Source organism: Mus pahari, chromosome 5 (assembly GCF_900095145.1).
Source record: "Mus pahari chromosome 5, PAHARI_EIJ_v1.1, whole genome shotgun sequence".
Lineage (NCBI taxonomy): Eukaryota > Metazoa > Chordata > Mammalia > Rodentia > Muridae > Mus > Mus pahari.
The window spans coordinates 39,774,237-39,789,458 of NC_034594.1; the positions used below are offsets into that span (position 1 = coordinate 39,774,237).

The window sequence follows — 15,222 nt, forward strand, 5'->3', positions numbered from 1 at the left end:
TTGCTGGGAATTGAACTCAGGACCTCTGGAAGAGCAGTCAGTGCTCTCAATCGCTGAGCCATCCCTCCAGTCCTCAGTGTCCAATTCTTGTAGAGGACCCAAGTTTAGTTCCCAGTACCCGCATGATGGTTCACAACTACTTTTAATTCTAGTTCTAGGGGATCTAATGCTCTCTTATGACCTCTGTAGGCACCAAGCACAAACATGGCGCATAAAAATTGTGTGTTTACTCATACACATAAAAAATATACAGAAATATAAAAAATGTTTTAAGTGCCTCTTAGGGATAGAGCTCTAACTCAGTGGTAGAGTGCTTGCCTGGCAATGACCCTGAATTCTATCCCTAGCACAGCTACTCATTAAGTATTTAATGCAGCAGTTCAGTGTTGTTTAATAGACTTGAATTTTTTTGCAAGCCCACAGTGATATAGACAGCATTTTCTTCAGCACTCCTAAGAGGACATAAAACATTTCCTAAATATACATGCCTTACATTTCTAGTCATAGTTGCTTCACCACAAGTAACATCCTTGTAACTTCTGTCTATATTAATTGTATCTGATCTATGTAGGGTTTTATGCCCAACTTTTTTTTTCTTTTCTTTTTTTTAGTGAGGATGCTATTTTAAAGGTTCATTCATGTTATTGCATGTATTGATAGTTGCGTTTTATTGCTAAGTAGTATTCTATTGTACAAGTGACCTGCAATAGATTGTTTAATATAGCTTCCCAGTAATGAGCAATTGTGCTGCTTCCAGTTTGAGACTGTGAACATTTCTGCAGAAGTCTTTTTTTTTTTTTTTTATAAGCTCAGGCAAGACCTCAACAAACAAATGAAAACTCAGCCTATTACTAAATTTACATGCCCAAATTTTCATCAGGTATCTCCATTTTTTGACCCAGGGGCTTACACAATAAGACATCAATCAAGAAGGATCTACGAAATCTTAGTATTTTGTTTTGTTTTTTCTTACCAAATAATTGTCCTCCTTTCCAAATCCAATCTCCTTACTTCTTTTCCACCTTAGTTCTATCAGTCTCTTTGAAGACAGTTACATTCTCTATTGATTCTTCTTGTAACTTGGTATTCTATTTTTGAGAAAAGAATGCCCATCTCTGATTTCTCTATATGCCTAGCTCTGCCTAAAGCAGAGAAATTATGCATTGTATTACCAGTAAAAAGTAAGTACTTTAAAAAGCTAAACAGTGATGTGCTTTAGGTGTGGTATCATATTAAAATAGCAATCAGAACACAGGACGATGCTTTAAAGATCACAAAACCTGAATTTTCTGATATCTCACAAGCTTTGCCAGATGAAATCTTACAATACCTCAGACAGTGACTCAACTGGCTTAATTATGCTAGTGGCTATTTTATGTTCAAATAATTGATACTAATTTATTATCAATTTAAGAGACATTGTAAGTTAGAAATATTAGTTACGGGACTGGTGAGATGGCTCAGCGGGTAAGAGCACCTGACTGCTCTTCCAAAGGTGCAGAGTTCAAATCCCAGCAACCACACGGTGGCTCAAAACCATCCTTAACGAGATCTGACTCTCTACTTCTGGAGTGTCTGAAGTCAGCTACAGTGCACTTATATATAATAAATAAATAAAATCTTTAAAAAAAAAAAAAAGAGAGAAATATTAGTTACAATCTTGCAACCACCTAAGTAACATACTTAATTTTATAAAAATTTAATTTAATTTTACCCAGATAAAGTTGCAAGGAGGCAGATGCCTGGTTTTGTTTGTTTGTTTGTTTTCGAGACAGGGTTTCTCTGTGTAGCTCTGACTGTCCTGGAACTCACTTTGTAGACCAGGCTGGTCTTGAACTCAGAAATCCGCCTGCCTCTGCCTCCCGAGTGCTGGGATTAAATGCATGCACCACCACGCCCTGCTCGATGCCTGGTTTTGTTAGCAGCTAATTGTTTTGGTTTTGCTATGGTTTTGAAACTTACATAGCCCATGCTGGTGTTAAACTTGTGATCCTCCAAGAGTCCTGGGATCATAGATGTGTACTACCATGGCTGACCTGGTAACAGCTGCTCACTCTTCAGTCTCAGGGTACTCCTCAAGTACTCTAAACCCATGTCCAAAAAAGTTAATTTTCTCTTTCAAAATTGTCTTAATAGCAATACTTAATAACAGCTAACACAGTGTAATGATCTGAAAAGAATGGCCTCTATAGGCTCATATATTTGAATGCTTAGGAGGTGGGGTCTTGCTGGAGAAGATGTAGTCTTGTTGGACACATGTGTCATTGGGGGTGGGCTTTGAGGTTTCAAAAGCCTATGGCAGGTTCAGACTTGCAATTAGGATGCTGTTCTCATTTACTTCTCCAGTACCATGCCTGCCTGCTACCATGCTCCCTTTTATAAGAGTTGTCTTGGGTCATGGTGTCTCTTCATAGCACTAGAACTAAGACAAAGTTGTTACTGGGGTACTTCTGTGACAGGCCTGAGCATGCTGTTTGTTGAAGAAATATGGGAGACTTTGGAACTCTGAACTAGAAAAGTGGTTGGATACTTTAAGTGGAGCTTAATGTGCTATCCTAGTAGAAACATGGACAGTATATGGGGTGATCTGAACTGTGGAGGTCCAGCTCAAGATGTTTCAGAGGGAAAGCAATGGTAGTAAGTGGCCTAGGAAGTATTCTACTGACATTCTGGCAGACTTGTTACTGTTTTTCCCCCGTCCTAAAAAAAAAAAATCTGCCTAAAGCTACACTGAAGAGCTTGGGATTGGCAAAGATTTAAAAACAGCCTAATATTGACTGTGTCATATGGTTGTTAGTAATCACTCTTGTGCAGATCTATAACAAGCTGGACAAAGAGAAATAAAAAAAAAAAAAAGTACAGTTTGAGGAGGATGCCAGTGCCAGTAAGTATAACAGAGCTAAGGAGAAAAAGCTGAAAGAAAAACCTGATAAATGGAATAAAGGGAATGGAGACCCACCAGCTAAGCTTCCAACTTGTGAGAAAGAATTAAAGGAACACTTAAGCAATGAATGAAACCATCACCAACAAAAACCTGATGCATTATCTATTGAAGAGGGAGTAGAGTTCCAATCACATTAAGCAGCAGAATCTAGCAGCTTCACCATGTGATTCTGGCTTTAGAGGAAAGGATACAAGAAAGGGGTTGGCTGTACAATCTCCTTCCAGGGAAAGTTGCTGAGGCCAGACATGTGTCAGGTATGACCTTACATGAAGGCTCAGAGAGGCTACTGCATGAAGCTGTGAAGAGATACCTGCCAAGAAAAGCTACACACCAGTATGGAGTCAGCCCAACAGACAGAAGAGTACTGCAGTCATCAAAGGAGTTAGAGATCCAGAGAACCCTTTGATAACAGACAAGATGCAGAATTTAGAGTTTGCCCTGCTGGTTTCTGGTGTTGCTTTGGTCCAGTATTTCCTTATTGTGTTCCCTTTCCTCCCTTTTAGAATGGAAATAGTTATTCTGTGTCACTGTTAGAAGTATGTGATCTTCATTTTGATTTTGTTTTACAAAGGGTTAAAGACTGCCATGAGTCTCAAAAGACTTTAATCTTTGGGTTTTACACAGTATTAAGGAGCCTGTGATAGACTTTTTTAAGTTGGACTGAATACATCTTTTAAAAAAAAAAAAAAAAAAAAAAAAAAAAACCATGGTATGGCTATAAGCCTATGGAGGCCAAGGAGTGGAATATAATGGTTTGAATAAGAATGCATTCCCATAGGCTCGTATTTTTTAATGTTTATTCACTAGTAGTGACACTGTTTGGAAGGGGTAGGCTAGAAGGTGTGGCCTTGTTGGAGGAAATGCATCACTGTTGGGCTGTGGGATGGTTTGAGGTTTCAAAAGCCCTTCCGAGGCCCAGCATCTCTCTGCCTGCTGCCTGTGGATCAGGATGTAGCTCTCTGTTACTTATTCAGGGCTACAAAGAGAAACCCTGTCTCAGAACACAAGCCAACAAACAAAAAGGAAGAGTAGAAATAAAAGAAGCACAATGAACTACAAAAACATTTATAATAAGATATCAGAATTTATTGTTGAATGTTCATTGTTGTTTTTAACAATGACTTAAACAGGATGAGTACAACCTCCATTGAAATGTTTGGTTTTGATTATTTAATTGAATACTATGGCACTAGCCATAGTAATCAACTACTGGGACAATTAAATAAATAGTACACAAGACTAAAGTTTTAAAAAATCTTCAGTCTATGAAGTTTCCTATCAAGTGTTTAAAATTCACAAGCATTAGTCTGTAGGTCATTCAGTTTTTAGTGTGTTAAAAAGAACTTAAATAAGCATGCTAAAGTGATTAGCTAAAGTCAACCTGATCTATACAGTGAGTACAGCCTGGGCTACAAGGTAAGATTCTAGATAAAAAAAAGAAAAGCCCAAGAACAGCAACAATAAAACAATGACTACACTATCAGAAAGCACCCATAGTGTTAAAGGCACAGAGACAAAGTAAAAAAGTTGCTACTAGAAGTTGCAGTGGTAGATGAGAAGTTACTGTTTAACAGGTTGAACTTCAGTTTGGGATTGTGAAAAAGTTCTGGAAATGGACAGTGTAACAGTTACACAATAACACAAACATTTAACGCCATTGAAAGTTAACAACTTAATGCTTTAAATGGCTACGGTTGTATAAAAACTTTAACATACTTTAAAACCGGAGGGTGGGGGAGAAGGTGTTGGTATAGGAAGGTGGTAAGAATACAAGAATTAGGCTGCCTAGTTTTAAACCTCTGCTTACTATAGAGCTGTGCAGTCTTTAAGACAGTAATTTACTGCCTCTGCTTATTTTCTCGATTAACAAAACCTTCTTCTTAGAGGCATGGTAAGGAATAAATAATTCAATATATAGGAAGCAGTCAAAGTAGTATACAGTATTTAGTAGCAGTTTTTTATTATTATAATTTTAAAACATTTTTGTGAGTCAGGACCTCAATATGTAACCTAAGATAGCCTTAATCCTTCTTTCTGCCTTAGCTTTCATATGCTTGGATTTCAATGTAATGCTCCCAACTTCAAGCATACGAGTCAGACTTTGGTTTTGTGCTAGGTATCAAACCCAGGCCCTTATGTGTTTGGTAACTGCTCTCCCACTGAGTTGTATTCCAAACTTTTTTATGAAGTTTAGGTCAAATGTCTGTAGAACCTTAAAAGCCCTTCATCAAAATTAAGTTATTCCTTTTGTTTTGTTCTGAGGCAAAACCTCATTATGTAGGCCACCCTCAAACTCAGTATCCTCCCATCTCAGCCTCCCTCTCAAATTCAGGCTCCTGTTAATACACTAAGCTCCTCAAAATCCTTAAGGTCAGTAAGAATTAACAAATGAAAACCAGTAATTCCAAACTCCCTATTTAATAGGTAATGGAACTAAGAATTCAAAATAATTAGCCTGAGGTTACATATCTTACTCCATTAATATTACTTTTCCTAAAGAAATAAGAGTTTGGGATTATCAATATTGACATTCAATGATTTCCAAACCAAAGCCAATACAGCAAATGTGTATCGCAGAATCTATTATTCTTGTTTCTAGTCCACTAACATACATTTATTTATTTATTTGGAGAGCCAAAACGCAACAAAAAAAACCAAAACAAAAAAAAAAAAAACAACACAATTATCCTCAAAGATAACAGTTAAAAACATCTAGCCAGAAAACAAAGTGTTAAAAATTGTGAAGCCATTATCTAAAGATGCTTACCACTCCACTACTGTCAGCCAGACACTAAGTGAATAATCTCAGTGAGAGAGACCTGAGTCAAGAGTCTGTGTGGAATACTAAATAGAGCTAATATTCATCACAAAGAAACAGCTACACATTGCTCTTTACTAAAATCAAACACAAGTGAGCAGCAATCGGCTACCACAAAATGTCTGGTGAAAAACCAATCACTTACTTCAGCTGGGCTATCTGTAACTGGTGTCTGGAACAAACTCAACAAAGGGTTTTTAAAGAGTGTCCTAATTTTGCCACCTCTCTAGGGCTCTACTTAGAGAATTCGGATTTTACTTTATTTTTTATGTGGTTTGATTTGTATTTTATTTTTTACGTGGTTTGATGTTTTTTCAGATTGGTTCTCATTGTGTAATACAGGTTGACCTGGACTTCACTTCAATCTTCCTGCCTCAGCCTCCCCAGTGCAGACTACAGGAAAGATCCACCCACCATGTCTGGCTTGTCCAAGGGATAATTACCACCTACACGTGATATGTCTTCTTCTCCCAGTCTATACTGTTAAAATCTTGCCTGTCCTGTTGAAATTCAAATATATGATGCACATGTATGAAAAGATCATGATGAGACCCAGTATTATGTATAATTAATACATGACAATAAAACGTAAAAAAGAAGTATTATTCAACCTTTTAAAAGGCTTCACTTTATATTGGCAGCTTACAGATTTTTCCCCCACTGACCTCTCAATGTAGAATCAACCTTTTCTTTGCTTCCTTAAGCTACACATGCCTCAACAACTCACTGTTGCCAACATTCACTTCTGACCCTCCTTCTCCCAACACCCGACACTCCGCCCTCAGCCATAGGAAAAGGAATTTAATTTAACACGTATTGAGCATCTCACAGACAGGCAAGGGGCTACTAATTTTGCATACATTTTCTTATTCAATCTTCTTGACAACAGGCTAGAAAGGTAAACAGGTGGCGGACTGCTGCTTACCGGTAGGGAACTACTGCATAGTTAATGGCTTGCTTGTCCACTATCACGTTGCTAGCCTATTCTAGCGCATGGAATGTGACTTTACTCTGTTCTAACGCAGTTTCCACCACTCAAGTGTTGTAGAAGTGTCTCCCACTATACCTGAGTAGGTTTCCGTGACTGTGTGCTCACTTCAATATTCTTACGAACACAATACCACCATTTAATAATCGAATCATGCCTCAGCCCTAGCCCGCTACCTTTACAGTTCCTTTAGGGAGGACTTTACCTACTTGGGCGGCTCTCCACTTCTCCATGAGAAATGCTGCAGGCAGCGTCCACCCAAATTGTTCTTCCCACAAAATGTATGAAATGCAACACACAGGAAACATGCAACTCATACCATTTCCCAAAGCTCCTATTTCACTCTGATACATAAGGATCAAGTAGTTTCCAGCTCACATAGTGGGGCCATCCTAAGACAACGTCTGAATAAGAAAAGGGTATTTTTCAGGTATCTTAAAATGAAGGCAACCTAACCAACACTATTATGCAGCCTTCCCTCTTTCTGCCGTCCTCCACTGAATTGCAGTTTGGATTTCCGGCGGGAATGTACGCGGAAAGATGAGATGGAGCTAAAAAGCACTAGAGCAATTACTTTGCCGGCTTAATTAGAAGACACAGAAGGCGCCCCGCCTTTCTAAATCTCTGCAGTGAACTCATCTATGAAAGCGGGCAGGGCACGGAAGCTGGAACAATCCCGCATCCAGCCACCGGTTTCTGCGGCTACCGGGAGCCAGTCCCTTTCCACCCGCGGTCCCCCGCCACCAGCGCCCTAGTGCGGAGTATCAGCCCCGCCGCACCTCCCCAGGCGGCTCCAGATCTCATTGTCTGCACGGTGCAGCCCCGAGGGGCGCGGGGTGCAGCCCAGGCCCTGCCGACCCCTACCCACCGCAGGCCGCCTGGCGGGACTCAGCCCAATGCCGGGAGCCTGACCGGCAAGGACCCCGCCCCGGGCTGCAGCCGTCCGCGCTCGCCCGCAGGGCCACGCCGGGCGCCGGGAAAATGGAGACGGCAGCGCTTCCCGGGCACCCAGATCTCTCCTTTCCCCGACCTCGAGGGCCAGGCGGCGGAGCACTCACCGTGGCAGCCCCTCGGCCCTCCCGGAGCTCTGCGCTAGGCAGCAGCTGCTCGCGCTCTCCAGCCGCCGTCGCCGCCGCCTCTCCAGGCGCGACGCTCCTCTCCCGAACGCTGAGAGCGCCCGCAGCTCCCGCGGCGCGCGCTCGGCGACTGACCGACCGACCCACAGAGCGGGCGTCGGCGGGGATTGGGCGGGGCGGCCGCAGAGCCCCGCGGCGCGGATCACAGAGCCCGCGCGTCCGGCCCCGGCACAGGGCGGGGCTGAGGGCCGCGCGGCCCAAGGGCGGACCGACTCGCGCCTGGCCGCGCGCTCCCCGCCGCGGCCACCGCTCACTTCCGGCGCAGGCGGCCGCGCGCCTCTCCTGCCCGCCTGCACACGCGCACGCGCGCGCCCCTCGCGGCCTGGACAGCCGCACCCCCGCCACCCCCACCCCGCCACCGGCCGCCCCTCAGGCGCCGGGCCGCACCCAGCCGCGGCTGTCCTCCGCGCCCTGCCTTTCCAGCGCGCGCGGCCGTGTGCGAGCCGCCTCCAGGAACCAATGAATCAGAGAATGAATGGGCGGTGAGGAAAATCCCGCTGCCGTCCCGCCCGCCGCGGCCCTTCCCGGGAAGCCTGCCCAATCGCTCGGGTCCCAGGGTCTTGGGAGACTGAGGGCGGACTAGCAGACCTGTCCCGGCTGGGTGCCTTTGCCTGCCGTCTGCGTCCTTCGTCTCCAGAACCAACCCTGGGCTTCCTCAGACACTCGCCGACTATTGTTGAAATCGGGGAGCACTGCCTCAGGAAATCCCATTTTAGCCTAAACTCTGCAGTTTCGTGCAGTGTAAGGAAAGCTTTCAGGAATCAGACATTATTCCATTCATCTTTACCTTTTCACTTCAGAGCCTGTTCGTCCGTGTCCCTGGTTTCTGTTCTCCCTTACTGAATTTGTTCTCAGCAAGGGTGTAGGCGATCTTTACTGAGCCCTGAGCTGTATTCCCTGAGTACTACATTTAAAATACCGAGTTTGAGTCCAAGCTCCAAATCACTCAAATGTTGCTTATTTTAATGCAGTTTTGACTTAGGCAGACTTAGATTTCTTTCGATTTATGTCCTTATTATGACCTTCATGTAAAGTTGATCAAAGGAAAGGAAAAGTAGTATTAAATTACCTTTGCTTGGTTATGTACTTTGTTAGCATTGAAGAAATTGAGCTATGGTCTGGAATTGGCTGCATTGAACGTCTTTTTTTTCCATGTCTTCTTGTCTGCTCTTTAACCGTTTCTGTATCTTGAATTTTCACCAAAAAAAATAAATAACGTATTTCTGAAATTCTGGCGATCTTTCTAAGAATGAGTATTCATTCCTCTAGTCTAGGATCAAATCCCAGGTTGACTAATTGCATTCTACTTCCCGATATTCTTGAAGATTTCCGAGTAGCTTCAGTCTTCTAGTAGTCTTTTCCAAACTGCTGCACAATCTGTTTCAAACTGGTATTTAGAACTGTCCAAATACAGTTATTGTCTGTTTCACACTTGAGATACTTGTATTTTAGGAAATAAATGCATTTTGCATTTTTGTATTTTAAATTTAGTAGATTCAATAATCTCATGTAAAATAACATCATCTCATAAACTAAAGATGGTGGAAATGGCCAGTACCTGTGACCTCTCTTCCCTGTTGAACTCAGTCATCATTTGTTACCTGTAATTATTTCAGCACACTATAGTCTTTTAATGAATATATCATATTCAGTTCACACCCCATGCATTATCTATTGTAGACCTTTGTATAAATGACAAATACTTTGAAATTTTTAATCAGCAAATGTTATTTGGAGCCTCTTCATTTCCCTTGTGACTAAGTTTATTGAGATTAAACATACCTAGCTGCCCACACCTAATCAATAACCTATTGTCAAATGTTATTACTAGGCTGAACACATCACAAGAAGAGTCTCACTTTTAGAGGAACCTCCTTACAAAATAGGCTCCTGAGTACTCTTTAGATAGCTCTCAGCCAGCTCTTCCCAACAAGTGCTTAGGTTGTTAAGAGGAATCTTAGAAAGAAAACAGTCACTTTCCACCATTGAGAAAAATAAGCAGGTTCTCATCAGTTTCATTAAACCATGAAATAATCTATTCACCTAATTAGAGTCTATTGGGCTCCAACTAAGAGATAATAATGTAAAGACAAGAAAGACTTGATGCCTCCAGCCCCCAGAAATCACAGACTGCTAGATAAAGGAGATAGGGGAGACACTATTAGAAAATTATTCTATTCCCAGATCGGGAAAGCCTACCCAGTGGAGATAAACTACATGTTTAATGACTGACAGGCAGGAGCTCGCCGAATAAGGAGGGAACAGGCATTCTAGAGATAGGCAGCAATGTCTGTGCAGGTGTGTGAACATTAGTAGTATTACCATGCCCAAGAGGCCTACTCCCAAGTAAATACATCTCTTCTGGACAGATGCAGAGAAGGTTCAAAAAGGTGGGGAATGGTAGAAAGAACTGTATTAATCAAGAGCTCACGTGCTACACTAAGGAGTTTGAACTTTATAATAAAGAATAAACTCTTTGAAGTGTGTCTCAGGGTTTCCATTGCTGTGAAGAGACACACGACCGAGGCAACTCCTATAAAGGACAAAATTTAATTGGGGCTGGCTTATAGGTTCAGAGGTTCAGTCCATTATCATCATGGCAGGAAGCATAGCAGCATCCAGGCAGACATGGTGCTGAAGAAGGAGCTAAGAGTTCTCCATCTTCATAGGAAGGCAGCCAGGAAAAGTATGTCTTCAGACAGCTAGGAGGAGGGTCTCAAAGCCCACCCCCACAATGACACACTTCCTCCGACAAGGCCACACCCACTCCAAACAAGGCCACGCCTCCTAATAGTGCTACTACCTGGGCTAAGCATATTCAAACCACAAGCCATTTTAAGTCTCTGGGACAACTGAGTGGATGTTTGGAGACAGGAGAAAATTAAAGCATAGAAACAAAAGAGGGGTGAGAATCACCCAGGTCTCCACGGAAGCAAGGCAGAGGAAATACGGTGGGAAGGGTGCCTGGGAGACAAGATATTTAGAAGGTGGAATCTACAGAATCTCACGGAAAATTGGCTGGAGAACTGAATGAGAGAGAAATCTCTACAAAAAGCAAGCAAGCTCCTGTCTGGGGAGGCTGAGTAGATGATGTTAACCACCCTCCCTGAAATAAGAATGTAGAAGGAAGATCCCAGCTAAACAGTTATACAGGAAAGTATTACCATAGGCGGCTGGGAGCTCAATCTACAAAGGGCTTACTGAGCAAAGAAGATTTTAACTCAAATTAGCGCCCAGTGGTATGTACCCCTAATCCCAATGCTCAGAGATGGGAATGTCCCCAAAACTTACTGGCCAGATAGTCTTGAGAAATGGATAAATCCCAGGTACAGTTAGAGAGCTTACGGAGTGCCTGCATACACACACACACACACACACACACACACACACACACACACACACACCATAAACACCATAAATCTAGGCACCTCAAAGGATTCTTAGTCCATTACTATGGAAAGTGTGTTCTTAAGGACAGTGGTTTGACAGGATTTTGGTAGATGTGATGGCTATTCTTGATTGTCAACTTGACTAAATCTGAGTTAACTAAAACCCAATTACTGGGCACACTTATGAAGGACATTTTCTCAACTAAATCATTTGTTCTGGGGAGACACTTCCAATCCAGATATTTGTGGTGGGAAGATACACCATATATATATATAATTTACTTTAAATTTTTCTTTCTTTCTTTCTTTCTTTCTTTCTTTCTTTCTTTCTTTCTTTCTTTCTTTCTTTTTTCTTCTTCTTTTTTTTTTTTGCAATAAATCTGTATTCTTTAGTTGGCAATTAAAATGAATGAACTAGCCAGCTATAATGGCCCTTGCCTGTGAAAAGGTGAGAAAGAAGGATCCTGACTTGAGGGCCAGCCTGGGCTACACAAGCATTCTGGGCCATAGGAGTGAACCTACTACTACTATTTTGCTAAATGAACATAGAATCAAACATCCCTCTAAATTCCTATCTCTCTACTCACAGATAACTGCAGTTCTCTGACCTCGTCAGAAAACGTCTTTATGCAGCGGCTGGCAGTTAAGGCAGAAACTCACAACTGGTTAAAGTGCAGAGAATAATCGTTAGTGGTTAGTGGAGTATTCACCCCCGCCTGCTACCCAAGACTTAGGGACCATTGTCTAAAAGGGAGTGTTGTAAGAGCTCAGTGTTCATCCCCACCTGCTACCCAAGACTTAGGGACCATGGTCAAAAAGGAAGTGCTGTAAGAGCTCAGGCTGGGGAGGACCAATGTCTTTTGGCCAGAGCAAGATTGCTGTGCTCATGAACCCAGGGCAGCAATGGTCACTCACATAAGACCTCACATAAGCTCAAGCCAGTTGATACTGCTGCTGAGGTGCTGTAGACAGTTGATGCTTTCTGGGCAACAGAGGTTCAGTTTTCTTTAAAGATGTAGCCCTGTGAAGGTATTCCAATCTGCACTGGATGGCCTCATACCACGAGTGTACGGGCAGCACAAATTGGAATTAGTGGGCTTAAAAAAAAAAAAAAAAAAAAAGAGGACACAATTGGGAGGGGTTGGGGTGGATCTGAAATAAGTGAATGTAATCAAAATACCTTATATGTGTCTGTCTGTGTGTATGCAATTACCCCCAAATTATTAAAATAATATGTTTTGAAAGAAAACAAAAGACATCAAGGCCAGTTTGTATACTCTGAGACCTTATGTTAGAAAAAGAACTAAGTCAACAGTTATGGACAAATCTTTAAAACAACACACAAAGTACACAAAGTCAATTTTAAATTTGAAAGATCACTGTATTCAAGAAATTGAGTTTATGAGACAAAAGCCTTTCAAAATAACCAGAGAATAACAAAGTGCAAAGCTCTATTACAAACTATAGGTACAATAGGGTTTAGAAGATGGGAAGGGAAGGAATTAAGATTGTAAAAGACTCAGCTGGCACTATATCTGAATGCCAGGGGAAACAAAGTTGGGGTAGTGATGGTGGTTAAGTTGAAGGCCCCAGGATTCCCTTCTGGACACTCCTCACCCCTCTCAGACTAACAGTTGCAGGACCTATGACCTTTGCTGGCAACCATATCTCTGCTTTTTTTATACAGATGGGATTTGTATGCCCTGCATAATATAAACGTATAAATATTTCAAGTATCCTTTGTAATATTAAAGTTATTTACAAGTAGCCCTGAGAGGTACTTTATCAACAAAATCTGCAGAACTGGGAATTTCCAGATATTTATTTGGAACGAATGCAAACTATTACACAATAGCAGTTATCGTAACAACCTGAACCCTTATGAATGTTCTGACTCCATGTCAGTCAGGCTGTGGGTGCAAGGAGCCAATCAGAACCCAGTAATTCTCTGATGACACACAGATACTGAGTGCTGTTTTAAAGCTAGCTTTTCAACATGATAACTAAACTGCTTTTGTGAAATCCGCCATTCACATCAGTTGAAAGAGTGAATGACTTGTGTCTGATGCCTGAAATTGAACTTAAAATGTTATGCTCAGCTTTAGAAAGTCCATAAAGGGAAAGACCAGGCAGAAAGCATACTTCCACCAAAGTCCCCTTTTAAAATGGGGTATGGTCAGACCTGGAATCAACTCTGCAGAAGGAAAAGCATTTTGGTTGGGAGGATGATGTAACAAATATACTGTAGTAAAGTGACTTTTAGTAGATAACAGGAATGTTTGTTTTATTAGTTGGAGAGGTCCATTTAGGGATATAGGATTGAAGGATGGTTTATGGAAGCGCTAAGACTAATCAGAAGGCTTGGGAAACAATGCAGTAGAGTAAATGACCAGGTCCGTGCTTGAATCTGATAAGTATTTCCCTAAGTCTGCGTCTGCAATGTGATTCCCTCAGGAATGTCCCCCCTCCCTTCTCCACAGTGTTCTTGTTTGTGACAGATCAGTCACGTCTCCTCCTTTATCTCCAATTTCTCTAGACAAAGCTACTGCTGTGTAGCATGTTTTCAAGGCTCTCTATGCAGTGCTGGTGCAAGTCTCTTAAAAGGCTATGAGTTCCTCAAAAGGAGGCGGCCATGAGTTCTTCATGCTGATCTTCCTCCAGCATCTTGCACGGGAGACTGCACATAGTAAAGTCCAGCAATATTTATAAAACAAAATGATGATAAGAGGCTTGACAAGAGAAGTTTGGCAGATCTTAGAGAATAGGTAGGAGTAAGGGGGAAAATGGAAATCACTTAGACTCATCCAGACACGAGTGCTGAACAATGAGAAAAGGCAGAAAACTGAATGTCATTTGCAAAGACTGGCAGGCACAGGTGACGAGTTGGATAAGCATAAGAGTCCATGAAGCATAAGCATGAAGATGCCTTCAGGGTTCCCAGGGTGGAAGAATGGCTACGAGCAAAGGATCAGTATCACTGCCAAGTCAACAGATAAAGGCTGCCTGTCAAATCCAGAGCTCTGCGCTGGGTGACAGGTCACAGGGAAGAGCCACAGCCCTTTCCGCATCTATTACAGTTTGCTCACCAGAAGGGATGCTGAGAGGCACAAGCTCAACTCTGGACAAGTTACATTTGAAATAATGGTGGGATATTTAAATGAATCAGCGCCTTTAGTTTCTGGAAATCAGAAACTAGATCATCCTTGAGGCTGAGAAATGTGCTTTTATACCACTGAAGGTCCTGTTCTTACCCACTATCACTGTGCTTGAGAGAAAAGAGGTTGCTGTAGTGGTTTCCTAGGTCATAAAAATACCACACGGTGGGTGACTTAAACAACAGGAATTTATTATCTCATAGTTGTGGAAGGTAAAAGTCTGAGATCAGATGTGTGGGGGCTTGGTTTCTCCCGAAGCCTCTCTCCTTGGCTTGGGGTGGCTACATTCTCCCCGAGTCTTCACAAGATCACCTCCTAAGTGTCTGTGGCTTCGATTCTTCAATAAAGGCCACCATGATACTGGAATGGAGCACATCCCACTAACCCATGTAACTGACTTTCACCTGATCTGCAAATATACTGGCAACCCGAGTTGAGGCTCCTGTGTATGAATTTTAAGAGGGACACAATCAGCTCATTATAGTTTCCTCAAATATTTCTTGAACAGAAGGGATTATAGTCACAGTGTTAAATCAGGGCTGAAGAGGTGCGGCCACGCAGATGGTATCCAGAAAGATTGGAAACATACAGCCGGACAGTGGTGGCGCACGCCTTTAATCCCAGCACTTGGGAGGCAGAGGCAGGCAGATCTCTGATTTTGAGGCCAGCCTGGTCTACAGAGTGAGTTCCAGGATAGCCAGGGTTACACAGAGAAACAAAAATACCGTCTCAAAAAAAAACAAAGAGAGAGAGAGAGAGAGAGAGAGAGAGAGAGAGAGAGAGAGAGAGAGA

At 42.3% G+C, this 15,222-nt stretch overlaps 1 protein-coding gene across 8 annotated transcripts in view; it reads right to left on the reverse strand.

Annotated features, from left to right (window-relative positions):
* The window catches only part of Raph1 (Ras association (RalGDS/AF-6) and pleckstrin homology domains 1), an 86,364-nt gene extending 77,803 nt beyond the window's left edge, over nucleotides 1-8,561 (reverse strand). For 2 of the 8 annotated variants that reach the window (XM_029538391.1, XM_029538390.1), the window contains exon 1: nucleotides 8,475-8,561. Coding sequence is in view for 1 of the 8 variants with exons in the window: in XM_029538394.1 (XP_029394254.1) it covers nucleotides 7,070-7,072 (3 nt within the window). In the remaining 7 variants the exon portion in view is untranslated. Of the gene's footprint in view, nucleotides 1-7,069; nucleotides 7,786-7,808; nucleotides 7,972-8,474 lie in introns of those variants that run through there. The other 6 variants (XM_029538396.1, XM_029538393.1, XM_021198381.2 and 3 more) reach the window with 4 other exon arrangements.
* Between the last annotated feature and the right edge of the window lie 6,661 nt (nucleotides 8,562-15,222).